We start from the raw sequence: 20,708 nt of genomic DNA, 5'->3' as shown, positions 1-20,708 counted from the left end.
TCCCAGCTTCCTCCACATTCATAAATCTTGTTATACATGCCCTTCGGTTCTGTCTGCTTTCGACATGACCAGGCTTAAGATTTTGGTTTATCTGATCATGCCACGTCTTTCTCGGTCGTTCTCATCTCACGTTACCGTTCATTTTCACCATAAATACTTGTTTTACCATTCTTCTGACAAACCATCTCAGAGACCCTTTCTTAATCTTATCAATTATACTTGACTAATACCCGTATGCAGAGACAAACCTTAAGGTGAGGAAAGTACATTATATAGTCTTCACTTTCGGGTTATTCTCTGCATTTAAAATTAGAATGTACTTTCCTCACCTTAAGTTTTGTCTCTGCATACGGGTATCAGACTTACACTTCCGCCTGATTTTATCATTCGTAACCCAGTCATACATTGATTTCTCATATATTCGTCTAAGAGATCGCATTTCAACCGCGTTCATTTGGCCTTCATCCTTCCTCTGATGGTATTAATACTATTTTTTTAAGTTGATTTAAAAATCCTATTAACTCGTTCATCCCAATTTAAATGTACCTACACAAAATTTCAGATTTTTTTACTGAAGTACCTACTTATCAAAATAAAAAAATAAATTTTTTTAATTACAGTTATTCTGAAGAGCGTCTCTTTTTTTATGCTTATGTTGACAGTCAGCATTGCACAGTAAATGTTGTGGATTTAGTGTGACAGCTGTTTTTTTTGTTTTAGAACGATCTCTTGTCATCCTTTTAATTGATATTTAAGGCATGTTTTGAGAATATTTTACTAAAATTAAACTTGTTTTGCTATGTTTTCATATGCTTTTAAAACTTGATCGATTAACTCGTAAATTCAAAGATAGTATTTATTACAGATTGCGAATGATATAAATGATATAAATGATTTTAATCCTACGCCGGGCGCACTTGATCGGACAGGCACAAGTCGGATTTTTTTATTACCCTCTCTCCGTTCGTCAGGTCCCACCATTCCCAGTACCTTTCTGTCATTACTTTCATCCCATTATCAGTGACCTCATGCTGTAGCTAAATCGTTTCGTAAATTCATTCCTATCCTATGAGAGGTAACAAGTGCGAAATTTTGTTTTCATTGCGTTAGAATGAAATAAATATATGACGAACGAACGAACTTACGAAACGAAATTCTGACAGAATAGGCCTGCAGTTTCTGTCCTGACAACTTGGAGACTAGCTCATGAGGTCCATGTTCTGTCCATGGCCCATCACAATTAATTATTGCGCTTATTTTATGATACAATAATACAAATCGTGACGTCCATCAGTATAATACGCGACAGCGTCAAAATATTCACGTACCTGGATCACGCGCGACAAGGTATGGTCTAAGGTCTTTGCTATAGCTTGCTTGTAGCGAGTACAACAGGCTACCGGAGTCCTATAGAACGTCAATAAATAACTGTATTCATTTAAAAAATTACTACTTGAGGAGGTACGTGGAGGGTGAAATTTAGTTTTAATTTATTTTTTCCCTTAAATATTTCTTTCTTGCAATATGTAAATATAACAATTTTATTTTTAATTTTTATTATGGATTGTTTAAAGGATGGTAAGCGGATGTATAATTTGTATCATATATTTGCTTACTATCTTATTTCAGTTTTTATGTACATATTATTACTTGTTACTTTATTACTGTTTGTTGCTATATTATTGTTGTTAACATACCTATATGTAAATATTTTTTTGTCCCAAAATAAGTTTCTTGTAACTCCTGGAAGTACAAAAAAAAATTTGTATGATTTAATAAAAAAAAAATAAAAAAAATTAACGATATTTTTTAAAAATACGAAGAAAAACTCAAGGTGGCCACTTAAACACATTACGTTTGAACGTCTCATAACGTTTTTTTGTCTCAGATTCTCTGTTGAAATAATCAGAAATGAAAAAAAGTTGTTACTTGGAGAAGTCAAAGAAGGTTTTTTTGTCGATTTCTTTGCACCGATGCATCTTTTCCGATTTAAAAAATATTTAAGTAATATTAAATTGACTTATAATATAACACATTATTTATCTATTTACCTAATTTTCATATTTGGAATTGTTCATGGTTATGCCCGTTTTGAAATTTGGTTACTTTTGTTTTATCACAATATTACTTTTTATTTGATCATTAACCCTTTTTTAATAAAATTAAATGTATTTTCTTATTAAATATTCCTTTAAAAGTCAACGATTAGTTTGAGAGATTTGTAATCAAATTGTATAGTTAAGAACGACTATTCTTAAAACACCAGGCACATTGCGCCTAAACTCGGGAGGCCAAGATATGCCCCCGATGGACGTTAAAAATGAACATCCAAAATTTTCAAATAGTTTTTTAGTATTGGATGTATTATTAGTAAATAAAAATTTTATTTGGTACAAACATGAACTGATTCGGGTCCTTAAAGGGTTAATTTAAAATCATGTATAATTATGCTTTAGTAAATCTGCCGTTGGAAAATATATTTAAAATATTGTAATTACAATTTTTGTTGTGATATGTGTTAGGGAGACGATAAAAACTTCAGGAAATCGTAAAAAATATATCATACAACGTTATTAAAATACGATTTAAAATTAATATGACTTTTAAATAGAACAGTTATATAAAAAACTTTTATTGGTGAAATGTTTATCATGTGAGTGAAATTCACCCGGCTGAACCAATTTACCTACAAGGCAACGCCTGAACAAATTTAGATTTAAATAATTCCCTCGGAAGGAAATCCAGCCAGTCTGCAAACATTTGGACATACTCAACACATTGTTAAATTAACTAACTGGTCAAAAAAGATGTACGAAAGTTGGGAAATCGTTTTCAAGCGTTGACTAGAAGGTGAATTGGTTCAGCTGGATGAATCTCACCCGCATGATAAAGGTTTTAGCTCTTTTACTTCAAAAAAGTCAACAGATGGTAAGCAACGGATGATACACTTCCATTATTTTCAGTCTGCGGCATTGTTTAGAGCAGCGATGAATAAGGATCCGTTAATTCCTTTATTTTGGGAGACGTAAGAAATCAGGTTCTTGCTTTTTTGTATGTTTATTTATTGAATGAATATATAAATAATTATGTTACTTACTTGCTAAATAGGTTTTTGTACACTCCCATAACCTGTGCTGGTTCATTTGGAATGACTGACCCATCTATTATTGGCCCAAAGGGAGTCATGTATTTAGGTGCCAATACTCGAACCGCCATAATTTCGGAAAGTCTGAAAATTTTTAAATGTTATATTATTATGTTTTTCTATTAATAAATTGTGTAATGGAAAAAAATAAAACAACAAGGGTTATTAAAAATATGATTTGACATAAAGAGAGAGGTAAGTTTTGAAAATGAAACTCAGCAATTTGACAAACAAAAAAATCAATAATATGATACCAGAGACGTGACTACATAAAATTTAGAAATTTTATATATCGATAAACAAAACAGTGTTTTTAAACTCATAATTAAAAAAATAAGAGTATGTCATATTTTTTTCCATAAAAGTTTCAAATATTTCAAAACCTTTTTTTAATCATAAATGGAAAAAAAAATTGGGGTGTAATTTAAGAGATAAAAGATAATACTTGTAATTTATCTAACTCAACTTTAGATTATAGAAACAAAAAAAGTACTTGAAGTCTGCAAAACCTTTTTGAATAAAAACGTAATTTGTGATTTCTGAGTTTTAATGAAAATCCATTATATATGGGTTTAAAAGAGAACGATTTAAACAATTTAGGGCATTGGAAGCAAAGATAGCAAGCTCTTGTTTTGGCGTTTTCGAGAAAAACAACAAAAACTGATACACTAATGCCAAAGAGAGTCTTCATGTTAGAAATGTTATTTTCAGTGAACTTAAACTTTCAGATTCTAATAAATTAGCTTTAATAGAAACACGAATTCAAAAAAGTTTCTTAATATTATTTGTTTGGCACGGCCATTTTAAAAAATTCAATCTCAACCCTGTCGTTTGTCGAATAAAAAAGCTGATGGATATTGCTTTGTTTGCTTTCAATTACTATTTTCAAACCATCAGAAATATGATTTCAAACTATGTTTGAAACTCAACTCACGATTTTTATAAAAATAAAGTTAATTAACTACAGAATGACATCATTTGTCTTCAACATAACATTGACCAATGTAAAATTATATCTTTTTCGCGACGAAAAAAACCTGTACAATTCAGCTACAAACTAAAAAATACTTCCCTTTCAATGGTTTCGTCAATAAAGGATCTTTGCATTACTTTAGATAGTAAACTCTCCTACGAGTATCGCGAAAACATTGATAATATTGTAAACAAATCTCTCAAACTTCTCGGATTTATCAATAGAGTGACGACGGACTTCAAAAATATTAACACCATCAAAACTCTTTATTGCTCACTAGTTTGACACCATCTAGAAATTTCTTTTCATATTTGGTCTCCATTCTACAGGACCCATATTGACCTTATCGAGATGACCTTATCCAACACCGTTTTCTAAGAAAAGTGGCATGGTTGTTAGGATTACAAAGGGGTAATTATTCCTATTTTGAAATAGAGCAATCTCTTAATTTGTCTTCATTGAAGACAGGTAGAACTGAGATGGACCTTATATATATTTTTTTAATACTTAATGCGTGATGTCCCATCTTTGCTGCAATGATTTTCTTTTCGTGCTCCCAATAATGTTACCATAAGTCAAAACCTGCTATTTATTAAATATTCTAAGAGCAACTTTTGTTTTTATGCCCCAATGTACAGAATGTGTAGATGAGTCAATTCATCACATGACTTGGAATTCTTTGGGATAGATTTTTTGGCTTTTCGTAGATCTCTTCCCGACTTAACAGTGTGGAACGAAGTTGGATTGGCATGGTTTAGCTCGAAGTCTTATGGTTTTCGTTTTTATAAATAGATTGTTTACAATTATTGTTTTGCCCTTGTTTGTCTTTGCTACTTAGTTTTTTGTTCTTTTTGTTCAGTTTCTTGTATTTATGTTTCTTCATGTAACTGTTGTTATTGACATAGGCCGTTAATAAAATAAATAAATAAAAGAATGACATCATGACAAAAAAAATTTTTTTTTGGACGTTGCTATCCTTGCTTCCAATGCCCTCAATTATTCATATTTATGTAGCGTTAAACTGTTTTATGTTGCTTAATTTTAATATAAATGAGACATTTACAATTTAAAAAAAATTAACGAATAATTATCTATGTAGTTCAATACCGCATATTAGCCAAAAACAATCAACGCACGTTTTTTGGCGTTTTCATTGATTCAATGGGACAAGCCAGATTGATGGATATATTTAAATTTAATAATTTACCAATAGACTGGTTGCATTCGATTAAATTCAGTACCGCGAATAAATCCTCCCCTACTAAAGAAGGGAAGCGATGCCGCGTTTATCCCTAAATCGAATACAGCGGGTGAGACCTACTCGATTTCCGTAAAGGCAATACAGCGAGTTAGCCATACGTAACTGTCAGTTGAACTGCTACAATTAATTTCGTTTAGACGCATACGATAGTAAAAATAGATTTTGTAGTATAAACCAACAACGCAAAATGAACTGGATTAAAGTTTATTTTTTTACTTTTTTTTACGAAATGTTTTTAATTTTTTTTTGTCCCCCTTGATCATTTTGTTCGATAGTCTATCCACGATATTGAACTAACATAGATAATGTTGATAATAATAATTCCTCACTTAAATACCACTCACACATAGACAAACACACATACACACATAACATAAAAAAAACTTCAGCTATGGAAATGCGTTGGTTAAAATTTCCAGTGAGAATTAAAGATAGACTTTTATAAAAAGTATTTAAATCCCTTCATGCAATAGCTTTGGGACGTTTATTGGACCTTTGCATTAGGAAAAACACATGGCTAAAAATCTTTTCCTAGGTTAACATTATATTAAGTCGGAGGCAAACTTCTCGAATTCCAACGCAGCCCAAACACAAGGTTTGATGACCGTGCTTTTGCCGTAGCCTGCTTTTCTGCTAATAAATTGTTACTACTAATAAATTGTCTTTACACTTGCGAATCGACAGTCCTAGTCAGTTTCAACTGAAATCACACTTTTTTCTTCTATCGTACCATCAAATTCAAAATCAAGTGGATTATTTTTTAGCGCTAGTAATCAAAATGTAAGTTTTAATATTTAAGTGAAGAAATGTAAAGCGCTATTCAGGTGATTTTTTGCAAAAAAGTTCCTTATAAATTATCCAATTCTTACAATTATGACTGAGGATAAGATATTTTTACATTTAAAAAATACATATTGATAACATATTGTTTCCTGGAAATAAACGGTCAAAAAAAATTAAATCAAAAGTTTTTATCTAATTCTCAGAAAAACTTATTGAAGAAAACAGATAAACATTTTGAAATTATTTGAAAAATTAAACCCCAAATAGAGGCTTTGTCGGTTGGCAAATCCTACCTTTTTCTGCGTAAGCATTCCCCTAAGTCGTCAGCTGTCAGGGGGCAGTTAAGGCTTTGCGCAGCTTGTACCGTGAACTGGAGGGGGTTAGAGGTTATGGCCCAGTCAGAAAGAGCACTACCGGACATCAGTATAGCGCGGTGAAACAACCCTAGATTAAATAAATACGTGTGAAAATATAAGACATGAACATAAACAAAAATATTTTTTTTATCTTGAATGTCATTAGGATTAGCAAAAAACATTTTATGAAAAAAAAGGAAAAAAAAATCGAGATACATAATAATACATGAATAGGAATGGTAAAAAAGAGCATTCCTTAGATATTCGCAACGTATTATTTATTAAATTACATATTTGAACTCATATATAAATTATATTATAACATGTTTATTATACCCATATAATATACGTCACTTCAGAACAAGTATTTTTGTATCTATTGGAGCTGCTAAGAATATTTTATTGCAATTTTTACACCTCAAACACTTATTTTGTTCTTTTTTTGTATGACAAGTGCGTACTTTATTTTTTTTTCCGATAAACGCCATATTTTGTCACTGACCTGAACTGAAATAATTCAAATTCATTACAACAGAGAAAAAAAAATTGAGGATGTAATATAGAAGCTTTAGGTATTTGCAGAGCTATGACCTATAGTTGGCTGGTTGAAGTGGTCACTTAAAATTGTCCGGAATCAAACTTTAAATAGTAGACAAACGTGCTAATCACGAGATGGCGAGGCGGAATTTCTTTTTTACTTTAGTAGTTACTAACTCCGCATTTTAAACATAATAAATCGGGGGAAGGTGTCAAAAAGCAAACTCGATATTATTTTTCGCCGTCACTTGAATACCGTCATATGCCAAGGTACGAACCTAATTGCCTTTTGCTGGCGGCAAATCGTCGCTTCAGCTATTTTTTAGTCTAACATACCATTTTTGACGTGCAGGAGTTCTGAGAAAACCTTTTTTTATAAAATTCAAATAAAAAATATGTATTTTTCAAATTGTTCAACGCGTTCTTTTAAGTGGTAAGATATGGTCATTAATATTATTCTTTATTTTTTTATTTAGATAACAACAAAAATACAATATGGCAACTAAATACAATTTTTACATGAATTGAATACATATACTTACGTTAACGTTTCCAATTACGTAAAATATATAAAAAAATCTTGTGTAAATAATAGGGAGTGAAGTCTTATAATAGTTCATTTATTTCATTTTTAATTATTAATATTTTTAGGATAACACATAAAAATTACAAAAAAATCTTACAAACGGTATTTTTTATCAGTGCTTCATAAAGAAAAATTATAAATGTAACTTTTTACTTCTTTCTTAAATATTTTGAACTCCTGACTGTACTTTTTTATCTTTGCTCATTTCACTAAAGAAAAATATTCCTCCGTAAGTATAATGATGTTGTGCTGTGGTTGTTCTTAATTTGGGAATTTAGATATTACCACCTGTTTTAGGTCGCGTACTTACGTTTTGTGACCTAGAAACACCACTATTTATTTTGTCTTTATGTATTTGAAGTCAACAATTCAATTCAATTCAACAGTGGGAAAAGTAGACGGTTTTTTCAAAATAACTTTCATAATTAATTTTTGTATTTTTTCGACCTATTATGTATACCTTTTTCGTAAAAAAAAACTTTAAAACTCTATTTCTTCAAATTTGGGTTTTGGTCTGATGAACAGAAACGAATTGAAGTGACGAAATGTCAACTGTCGTTTGTTGACGAAATCTGGAAGCTACGTGTAGGCAATAAATGACGATCGTCGAAAGTCAAGCGCATTTCGAAGCAACTCTACTTTTTACGATCAACACACTTTTCAGTTTGACGGTCGTCAAATATAGTCTGTCTGTAGGAACTTTGAAAAGAAGCAGAACTCTTGATGAGTGTTTTCAACCAGATGGCCACTCTCAGGTAAAAATCAAGTAAAAGGAAATCAAATAAAGATAGGCCCGCCTCGTAGTGTAGTGGTAGGTACATTCGCTTACTATGCTTGAGGTCCTAGTCAATTTCTAGTAAGGTGGACACGAAATATATCTTTTTACTTTATAGGATACATTGCAATATTTCATTGTCCCTTGATTGATTTCTGAAGTGTAAGACTGATCACTTTGCTTTTATTTATTTATTAAATTAGAGAGCAATTACAAACAACTAAACATGACTACTTACTTAACAAAGCAAAGTATGTAGTCATGTTTACTAGTCTTGTTAATGTTTATAATTATAATAAAAGTAAGTAAATATTTGTAAATAACCACTTACCGAATTTTTTATCTACCGGTTTCGAGACGTACCCATCTCTTCATCGGGACACACACTACACCAACATGATACTAAAATTTACTTCCATCTTTATAATCACTGTAGTACACAGTATAAGTAAACAATAAAAAACCTCCTAGCCCATCATTTTATGAACCTCTTCCCCCCCGCTCAATTAAACAACCAACATACATAAATATTATTTTGCTCATTTTTAGTGCATGTTCGGACATGGTGGCCATTGCACCCCCCTACAACTCTACATGTTTTGTTTTTATTTTTTTTCATATATACTATGTAATCTACGTTGATGATAAAGGGTAAAAATTTATTTTAGCATTTGCATGTTGGTATTGTGAGTGTCCTGACGAAAAGACGGGTATGTCTTGCAACCGGTAGACATAAAAAGTTGGTAAGCGGTTTTATACTTATATTTACTAACATAAGTTAAATGTTTTACCAAATAATTAATGCTTAATTTATAAATAATATAAAAAAACTTAGCTCAACGCTAAAAAAACTGTTTAAAACGCTAAAAGAAAAAGTATTTATAAAAGGGAAGCTTAAAATTTAATCACAGAAATTTAATAAAATTCACTTCAAAAAAGAAAATAAGGGAAAACAAATGATCCAGATACCCTTCATCTGGTGTACAAATGCAGTGCCCTATTTACTAGATGGTGTGTAAAGGTTATGAGGATGTTACGAACCGAATGCCGATAAAATAAATAAAACTTACTACCTAACTTCTAAAGGTAAAACTTAGTTCCCGAGGGGTGTGGTCAGACTTTTTTAAACAATCAAATGGCGGGGTTAAACCACTCTCCAGATCTGTCGAAAAGGGAGCGAACATTCCGAAGCGTTAACATTCGATGCTCTAAAAAAACCCTGTGACACAAAGTTTCCAAAGTAAGCGGAAATCGCCTACAAGTTGTAATGTGTGTACATGGAACGGATATTGAACAAAGTTTTAAGGCGAAAAACATTTTACCTGATTTTTCAAAAGTGAAAAAAAGGACACCTTTTAAAACTAAAATTTCATGAGAAGTGTTTTATTTGCTGGCCTAGCTTTTTTATCCTAACTTTTTTGTAGAAAATAAAAGGGAACATCAACAAAAAACTTTCACAGAGAAAGTAATTTATATATATTTTTTAGAAATCTGTTTTTACGTAAATTAAATTTGATGAAATTGAAAACCAAACTTCGTATTGTTTCATCGTTTACTAAATGAGTAAAAAAATACATTGATAATTAAATTCACGGTATGCAATTGACGGCCCCATGGTGTCACTGCTAGGATGCTTGTGTCATGCGCAGAGGATTTCGGGTTCGATTCCCGGTAAAAACACAATAATATTGATCCGATAAATAACTTATGAATAAAAGTTTATATTCTTCTCCCACCAAACAATGGAGATGGATTATTTTTATAAATATATTTTTTTTTTCCAAACAATTATCTTATTCTCTCCCGTTAAACATTAAACCTGCATTCTACACAACTAATAATATAGGGACATTGTTAAAAAAATCACGAAGACAAAGTCCATAAATATAATAAATCTAGGTTGTACCAATTAAATTGTAATAATTGTGATTCACTATACATTGGAAAAACTAAAAGAAACTTTAAAATTAGAGTAAAACAACCCTTAAGATGCTTAAATAATTATTTTTTTTCTGAATTTGCAAACCATCTGATAGAAAATAATCACAACTCCAATCAAGACACTAGATTAAAAGTACTTCAGATTGAAAATAAAATGTCAAAATTTAGCAACTTAGAAATCGTAGAAATAAAAAAAGTGAATAATAGTAAGAAAAAAATAATTAATAACCAAATAAACAATATTTCTTTTTATCCACTCCTGCCTAGCTTCGAAAATAATCATATCAAATTGCCACCCTTTTATGAAAAAAAAGGCTTGATTTATTGGCTCCACGTATTAAGTATTTAGCTAACATAATAAAAAAAAGGGAGGAATTCATTAGTTACGTAAGCCTTGACGAAGAAGTTTATTTGCTTTGAAACCGGTCTATGGAAAAACAAATGAATTAGTTGTTAAAAACAAAGTTGTTTTTTTATTTAATTAATTTTTATTTTACTCGAGCTTCAGTGTTCTGTGCTTAAATTCAACATTACAATTATGCTAGTTTTTTGGCCTGCCATCTTCACCAATTTTCTAACCGCACTCTGTGTTGTATAGGGCACTACAATTTTACTCCAAATGCAGAGTATCTTAATACTTTTTCTTGCATTTAAGGAAAGGTGATCAATCATTTGCCATATGTTCTAGTACAATATAGTATTGCAGTGTACAACCACCATTAAAACCAATATTTCACGTCTTCTCTGCCAAGAATCGAACTGGAGCACAATCTGTGTGTATTTATCTGAAAATAATTCAGGTAATTATAAAAATAAAAAAAGTATATATTTTTATCCCACTTTTATTTATAAATTTGTACCAGTGACTGCGTTTTGTCGTGACCGACATCGTCAGACTGGTGGGAGACTTTACGAATTTCTATGTTATATACAAGTGCAAGCAGGGGTTATAAATCAGGATTTTATATAATTATGGCAACATTTTTTTAAAAATTAAAATCATTTAATTATAATTCAAATAAAATGCAAAAGAATTATCAAAGGAGTACCAATCAGATAAGGGATGTTGAGAAAAATGATTATTTGAATTTCAATAAATATTTAAAGCCAAGTCGTTGTTTCACAAATTTTCGACAAAACCTATTTGTAGTATGATTAAAAAAATATTTAGAGAAAACAAAATATACGTATTATTTTACTATTTTTGATATCCATGTGATTTTTGCATTTCGTATATTTCATATAAAAGTGTTTATAATGCATTTAGACAAAATACTGGATTTCACTTCCTGTGAAGTCATTAAGATTGACAAATTACAGCAGAGGAAAACATTTTACAGAAGGAAATAAGTTTATTTTTTTGCAGATTATTAACTCATAAGGCCAGTAGACAGTAGCTTTAAAACTAATTGATATCCCAAAACCATAAGCTAAAAGAATATTTTATTTCGTTTTATAAAGAAAAATGATAACAAATTTACGATAAAACGCACACAGAATTTAAAATTCACTGTGAGAAAAATTGTAAAAAGTTTACACATTTTTCCACACTGAATAATCAATACGATTATTATTTCAAACAGAAGCCTGTCGGGTCAATCTGTCGTACACAAAAAACTCAAAAAGTTCATTCTTTATGATTTTTTTCCAGTATCTACCCGTATAAGTTTTCATATGCTTATTCGGGGCTCATTGCCATCATCATAATTTAACTCTGTTACTCTAGAATCTTAGCGTCTTTTAATATCATGCGCGTCGCCATTTCCTCATATCTCAGAGTTGCGAGCAAGTACATTATAATTGCAAATTGAACCGGAAACGCATTATCATGACATTGGAATGTAAAACGTAAAAAAAAACCTATTTTATGACTATACGATTATTTTTCACCGCAGAAAGTAGGTACATTCTTATTCCAAATTTATTTGTAGTTTTGTACAAATAATATCAAAATACCTCATTTTAATAACTTCGAAAATATATTATGTATCGTAAACTGACTTGATGATATGGATTGATGATGATGATGATGAATAACCCAAGTATTTGCTCAGATATGTGTGTGGTTTTGGTGCCATTATGTTAATTAAAAGATTTTTCTTTATATCTTGTATATAGATTACTCCGGACAGTAAAAGATAAATTGAAGCCTTAAAGATAATTGTTTTAGGTGCTTTAGATCCAAAACAACTGAAGCCTAAAGGAGCAATAATATGAGGCCGATAATATGAGGCATGAAAGAGTGAATTTTCTAGCATGCTCTGTTGCCTGCAAGAATAAATTATTACAAAGTAATACAATTAAATGGGTAGTTGTGGTTAGCGCGTATGCCTACCATGTAAAGGGTCGTGGAATCGATTGCCGATAAAGTTGACATGGATATCAATTTATAAAGTTAATTTTCACACTGCAATATTTCATAGTCCCTGGACTGGCATCTGAAGGAGATGAGAGCCAGATATATCATCTCGCCTATTAAAATTTTTGCAACAGAAAGGGAAAACGTTTTTGAAAAGGGAATAAAGAAAGTCCAGCCTGTCTGCAAACATTTAGATAAACTCAAAACATTGTTAAAATAAACGAAATAGTTACATGGCATTCTATCATATCTGCCTACCCCTAGGGGAAACGGCGTGATGGTTTATTGGTTGTTTGAAAACTGTTTAATCTCTGTTGACAAGCATCTACAAACAATACAGTAGTTGATTGTCTTTTATTTCCTATTTGTTAACGTTTCCAATTCCATTGTAGAATAAACCAATACAAGGAAACAATTCCGGGTGAAAGTTTGAGAATGGCGAAGTAGATTTTCAATTCGTCGGCTGACGATAAAACCAGGAAAATTTATTTTTATTACAGGATTTCACCATTGTGATGGGTTTCTTTACGTCAAATATCTTTCTTCTCCTTTATTTCCGACTTTTCTTGCCTGCTTGACGAATGTCCGTACTCCTTTCTAGAATCTATCGTTCAATTTTTCGAAAATATGAGGAAACTCTCCTGTCTAAATCGCATTATTGTTTACCTCCTCAGAAGTTCAAAAATAAGTTTGGCGTCTCCTATACACTGGGTGTATTTTTTCTTTCTTTCTTTTCTTCGCTTTTAGAATTCGGATATTGAATATATCTCGTTTTACTTACGAGAGGGGTGAAAAGTTTAAGGGCAAAAAACTAAGGCTCAAGTTGTTTTACAATATGTCCCGATACTGTCAATATTTTTGTAAGTTTTACAGAACTTCGAAATATCCCGTCGTTAGTTGTATGGAAGGGTGTTTTTATTTATTAAATTAATTTCATACACCCGATTAAATCTTAAAAACGTAATAAGGATACTATTTAAACATATGAATGTATCCTTTATAATATTTTTTTATTTTTATTTTATTTTCTTTTATTGGGATTTTACAGCATCTACCTTACAATAATTATAACTTTAAAAACAATGCTTGAGCCTATATAAAAATCCACTGTTTATCCAATAATGCATAATATTTATTTTTTCATTTATACATTGTATCATATTTATATTTTTTTGTGAAAAACTTTGCCTGGCTAACAAGGGTACTAACCCCGTTCCGGGCTATAATAGGCGAGAACATTTTAAAACATAATAATAATTTACAAGTTATTTTTTTGTAAAAAAAGAACTAGACATAAAATATAAACTAAGTACTATACACGTATATGTAAAAACATTTATAATATCCATTTGCACATATATAAAATATAAATATATATATGGTACATATATTCGATGACATTTTTTCAAAACAATTATCTAATTCCCTACCATCAAACATTAAACCGGCTTTCTACACAACTAACAATATAGAAACATTGTTAAAAAATTACAAAGACAAAGTCCATAAATTAAATAAATCTGGGATATACTAATTAAATTGTAATGATTGCGATTCAATCTACATTGGAAAAACTAAAAGAAACTTTAATATTAGAGTAAAACAACACTTAAGATGCTTTAAAAAAAATATTTTTTCTGAATTCGCAAATCATCTGATAGAAAATAATCATAACTTCAATAAAGACACTAAATTAAAAGTACTTCATGTTGAAAATAAAATGTTAAAATTAGACAACTAAGAAATCTTAGAAATTTAAAAAGGGATTTATAATAATAAAACAATAAATAAAAACCAAATAAACAATATTTCTTTTAGTCCTCTATTGTCTAACTTCGAAAATAATGATATCAAATTACCACCCGTGTAAGGAAAAAACGACTTGATTTATTGGGTCCACTTGTAGTATTTTGTGAACATGATAAAAATAAAAAAAGGAATCAATTCATAAGTTACGTGAACCTTGACGAAGAAGCTTGTTTGCTTTGAAACCGGTCGGTGGAAAATGAAATTAGTGGTTAAAAACAAAGTGGTTTTATTTATTTTATAAATGCTATTTTCTTTTATTTACCTTTCTTTTATTAAGGTAAATATTTATATTTGTTACAGATGTAATATTTCTTTTTTATTTTTAAATACTGTTTACCATTGTATACTTTTCTCGATGTTTTTGTTCTTTTTTTAATATAATGTTATTTTTTGTTGTATTTTTTTTTCCACTGGTGTTATTGTAATTATGTAAATTGTTCATAGAATCATAAATGAATAAATAAATAAACAAATAAATACATAAAGGATATAATATATTACAAGGAGATAGTTTACTTAATTGTATGTGTGCGACGTATGTATTTGCGTGTGTGAGATTTTACTTTCATTGCAGGACAATGTTAGTTCATTACATTTAGTTATATGTTCTAATTCTAGTTGCTCACGAAGTACGTTTTTTTAAGCTCTTTTTTTTATTTGAAGATCTTCCGTGTATAATAATATTGTTATTAATTTTCTAGGTATTAGGGTAGGTATTGTGCAAGCCACTGACGTCACTGCACCCTGTAAAAATATAGTGTGACGGATCCCCGTATATAATATATGTATAAATAAATATATTTTTATTTATTAAGGAAAAACAACAGTTGTTACGAGTATATAAGAAAACAAAATATAAAAGATAGTACATACATCCAGTTAAGTTTTCTACAAATATAATGAAATAACATGTTACACAGTAAAGAGAAAAATAATATATTATATAAGCTCGTAGAAAGTTAAGGGATGAGGAAATAGAGTGGAGGAGTGGAGGAGAGGGATTTTCATAATATAGTTGACCAATTCAAAATTTTGATATTATAATAAAAATAGACATAATAAAAGAAACATCAACTTATTACACATTGACAAATGTTTTATTTTACAGTGTTTCAAAAAGCTTTTTTTTTTAAGTCACAAAATTTTGTATTAAAAATATCTAAATGGGGACAAAATTAATTAAATTTGGAGCAGCTATGATAAATAAACGAGTTTTGAACATATTTAATTTTGGGCAATGAATTATGAAAAAAAAAACTAGTTTTGTTGACTTTACGGGACAATTGATTGAAATACGCTCTAAGATATATGGATTATCGATAAAATTGTTTAAAATTTTGAAGAGGAAAGACAGGTCAGAAATCCTTCTACGTTTAGTAAGGGAAGTTAAATATGGGTGTATCTTTGTTGAAATACCTTGTGAAATAACATAAATCTCCAAAGCCTCCATACTATTAAATGTGGCTCCTGTTATTTCCAGCCGCATTTCTAGTGCTTATTGAATGCGGCCATTTGCCAATTTAGTTTGTGAACACTACAAAATGTACCGTTGCGCGTTATGTAGAAATGGCTAAAATTTCTGTAATCTTGTATGAAACGATGTTTTGTTTTCCTATTTTCAAGAGACGCAAACAATTTCCTAGCAAAAGCTCAAAGTTCACAAAGAGCTGAATAAAATTGAGATATGTAACATCGTAAGCTCGTTAGGATAATACAAAATTAGCATGCAAATTGTAAGCAATCCGGCTGCGTACGTCCGTCCATTTATATGAGCAATCATAATACAAACATTGTATACTTGATGGCTAATGTTTTTTTGTTTTCAGCCATTCTTCGGAAAACTGGCAGCTTAATATTCACAAAAGACTGAACCGTTGTATGATCGTAAAATTCATTTAAATGTTTAATGCCATAAATGGTTTTAATTATTCTTTCCATAACATGAACTGGTTTCATTTAAATTATGCATAATATTACAATTCGAAAAGTTTTGATGTATTCATATTTTTTTTTTTTTTAATTCACTTCATTGCTTAGATCCTTTTTGCAACTAATGGTGCATAAAGCACTCCTTTGATATACCAAAATGCAGCGTATCTTGGGTATTTTTCGTAAGAAGAATGTAAAATAAAAGGCGGCCTACGTGGTGTAGTGGTCAAGGCGCTTAACTCACACACGGAAGGTTCCGAGTTCGATTCCCGGTGAGAACACGAAAGTTAAATGTGATTTTCCTCAAGCCTGGGTGTTCTATGATGTAATTCACCGATAGGATTAGGCCTCCTGGCCTGTTGTGGTGCAATAAAATAGAAAATAATAAAAATTAAAAAATCAAGTTGATTATGAAATATATTGCAGTGTAAAAATATCATATTTAAGCAGTAATTTTTCTGATCATGGCGGAAACAAAATCGAAGCCTATGGCATGATAGGCAAACGTCTAAACCACTTTAATAAATTTTTGACAAAATTATTTCACCAAAAAACCATTTATTACAGTAGTTGGTATTTATAAGTCTAGCCACTTTACACACCGTGTAACATTCACCATTCTGCCCATATATGAACATCTGCGTTCCTTCAATTTTTTCACCTGTTAATGTTTGTGAAGTTATAGAGCTGAAACCGTTATTTAACTTAACTCAGTGACAAGTCATAAGCCCTGTAGATGCCTAGGTTTCTATATTACCTTCTCTAAAATGTTTTTCATCTTTGTTATAATATGTTAATGTTAACAGCTCCCGAGGGAGTTGGATCCGGTCCTTGTCTAGAGAAATTTGGACAAGCTTAAAATATTGTTAGTTGGTATACTCAATCTGTCTACCTTTATTAAACACTTTACCAGTGTTTTAGTAAAAATAATTTAATTGCAATCAATTTTTATGATTATCTTTAACTGACATATACAAAAATTAAAAAAAAGTTAATTGCATGGATTTATTTGCAGCTACCAAATTATCTAATGCAAAAACAATATTTCTTTGATAAAAAACGTTTTGTATATTTGTTTAAGGCACAAACAAGGAGGCAACCGATGCTTGGTATTTTCTGTATTAAGTGTTAATTTATTTATTGATTGATAAGATGTAAATTTTTTAGAACTCCATATTTATACTTTTAATATAAGAATCAAACAGTGATTAGAGTCCACTGAACATATTATTTTATTTTTTGAATATAAAAACAAAAAATTCCATGATAATTGTTTCGCCTTGTTAGGATATTATCAAACGAATGAGAAGATAGAATGGATTGAAGGTCCTTGTAAAGCTTTATAATTCTAGGTACTTAAGCAAATAAATTAGACTTATAAAGAATAAAGTGTAAGTTTTAAGTTAATTTTTGTTATAAAATTTTGTGTAAAATTATTATATAAAGATTCTGTACCATTACCTAGAATATGTCCATGAACTTGTGATTATATTTAGTTCAGGTAGGTTGGAAGAAATTGCTAGGGGCAATATGGCCGTCCTTTTATTTATATAAGGTGTTAAATACATACAGTAATATATGTTGATTGATTTGGTGTTTATTTTGTAGAACTCTATATTCAAACTTATAATTAGAAATCAAACACTGATTTGAGTCTACTGAATACTTTATTTTATTTTTACAAATATAAACATAAAAACTTCGTGACAGTTGTTTCGCCTTGCATTTTCAAACGAATGTGAAGATTATTTGGATTGAATGTCCTTATATAGTTATATAATTCAAGGTACTTAAGTAGAAAATAAAAATAATCTTATGAACTATAGCATGTACATTGATCATAATTAAGGGAAAAACCAATGGTTAAGGGTTTGTGTGAGATCATTGAACAATCTTGGAACAACGCAATTTAATGTTCGATCTCCGAAGTAATTTGTAATTCGGGGAACAAACAGGGAACCCTTAGTTTTTGATCAAGTATTGTGAGTGTGAAAAGCTCTTTTTTTATATTCCGGATCAACAAAGTGATCTACCATCAATTTGTAGTCACAAAGTTGTTTTACCGGCAGGACATTACAGATTTTCAAATATACACCTTCGCCCATATGTTTCGCCTCAACAGTCTCCCCAGTCTCCCCCTCAACAGTCTTACCTGAATATCATAAATTTTACCCAGATGAGACTGGAAGGTGAGACCCCAGACACGCACTCCGTAAGATATAATGGATTCAATGAGCGGGGTATATATGTATCTTAACGTTAGTTTAATAGTTTTTCATTCAAATTCATATTGATTTTTGTGAGTGCAACACCAGATTATTGTTACTCTACTGGGTACTAATAGCATAGTATATAAAGATAGCACAAGGGCTATAATCGCTCTCTATTTCGTTTTTTCTCGAAGTCTTCGGTCATCGCGGAGCGCACTGTGCTTTAAAATAAATATTGTATACAGTCCACTGTTATCAAGATCTTTTATTTAGTAGATATCGCCGCCATATTTATTGAATTGGCTACAACAGCAGCACACATTTTCCTATGCCCTAACAAGGCGAAATAATTGTCACAGAATTTTTTGTTATTATATTGTAAAAATAAAAATATGTATTCGGTAGACTCTAATCAGTGTTTGATTTTTATATTTAAAGTTTTAAGTATTAACATAAGTTGTGTACGTTTTTTGTCAAATTTTAAAATGATTACTCAAAGTAAAACAAAAGGGTAAAAGTTATACGTGGTTCAAAAGAGAAAAATTTTAGCTCTTCAAAATATTGTATTAGCTTTTTTTTACTTTACGTTTATTATTTGATTTAATTATAAGACTTCAAACTAATGGAATGTCAAGTTTATAAAAGTAAGCCTTTTTTGTCACCTGCTCTCCTTCAATCGAGAAAATGAAAGAGAAAACCAATACGGATAATATATTTATTATTGACCAATTGTTTGTAAAATGATGAAAACAAATACATTTTTAAATAAATTGTTATAATTGGTCCTCTTGTTTTCTTCATTTGAAAAAAAAACGAACATAAATTGTTTACATTCAAGGTTTTATAATTAAACATTCATGGCGCTTGTCTGGAAAGGGGTTTTTATTTTATTTTTTTCCATACACATATTATTTACATAGAAATATAATTACAAAAATACACTTTAGAAAAATATATTTCAATGCCGACCCGGATATTTCTCCTTTTTATCGCAAACAGTTTTTTTTTAATGACTTTTAATTTTAACGATTTTGTTTTATATTTGGCGCCCATTTTAGAAAAGAAAAAAAACGGACACAATTAACACTTTATACTTACAGATTCCCATATCTTGTCTTATTTTTGAAAAAAAACAAAAACAATTGAAATAGTTTTTTTAAGGACACCGTACGGGAATATTCTCATATTCATCTCTATGGAGACAGGTGACTCTTGCGTTTTGAAATATTCCCAAAGTTTGATTGAATTATAGTGAAAATGTCATAGCTTTGAACCTGTGTTTATGTTTTTGAAGAACTATTATTTAACCTATTTTATCTGGGATTATAAAATGATTTTTTAAATGTCTGTGACAGGCGCACAAGCATGACAGAAAATGCATTTTCACGAGTCCTTACATAAGTTTCTGCATATGATTTTCATTGGATTTTAAAATTTCAATTTTAGTTATCAATCAATACAGATAATAACTTGACTATCTTCATGGAATTAACAGTTTAATAATCAGAAATAATATTGCTTCTATTGGAATGCAAAGTGATTAAAATATCTCACCCTTAATCCAAAAATTAACGACTGATAAATATTTTTCTCCAGTAATAATTATAATTATTATGTTTTATTTTTTAAACACGCCCAGAGAGCTTTTGCATGAGAGTTTAAATAGCAATTTAAGAGTTTCATTACAAAAGTTAATTTTTTGGTCTAATAAATATGTATCTAATAAATATACGTTTTTTTTCAAAGCAACGAACTACATTTTTCTTTATAGACATTTATCAATAAAAATGAATTATAAAATAAAATAAGGTAGGTACTAGGGGCGTTTTTTGTTTTTTTATTTTTTTTATACGAGGGGCGTTAGATAAGGTTTTCAATTAGGAAAACAATTCTCTGTTCAAAGTTTATTACCAACACAGTAATTCGAGTTAAGTACTTTGAAATAATTTTGAAACTAAAAAGCAATTTTATGCCATAATTTCAGCAAAAAAGAGTTAAATTTCATATCTTTATAATGTAATACCATCGTGTCAACCACTTAATT

The 20,708-nt window shown here is 30.0% G+C and overlaps 1 protein-coding gene across 3 annotated transcripts in view; it reads right to left on the bottom strand.

Moving 5' to 3' along the window:
* Positions 1-20,708, bottom strand: part of Nlg1 (Neuroligin 1) — a 190,033-nt gene that overhangs the window by 47,999 nt on the left and 121,326 nt on the right. For all 3 annotated transcript variants that reach the window (XM_088231401.1, XM_088231402.1, XM_088231403.1), the window contains exons 6-7: positions 6,456-6,606; positions 3,098-3,229 (exon numbers count right to left, since the gene is read on the bottom strand). In XM_088231401.1, coding sequence (XP_088087527.1) covers positions 3,098-3,229; positions 6,456-6,606 — 283 coding nt within the window. The remainder of the gene's footprint in view (positions 1-3,097; positions 3,230-6,455; positions 6,607-20,708) is intronic.

The sequence above is a fragment of the Micrasema longulum genome, unplaced genomic scaffold (assembly GCF_059751315.1).
Source record: "Micrasema longulum isolate JH-2025_06_02 unplaced genomic scaffold, ASM5975131v1 h1tg000881l, whole genome shotgun sequence".
NCBI lineage: Eukaryota > Metazoa > Arthropoda > Insecta > Trichoptera > Brachycentridae > Micrasema > Micrasema longulum.
The sequence above is the reverse complement of the archived record's forward strand: the minus strand, read 5'-3'. Positions and strand labels throughout refer to the sequence as shown.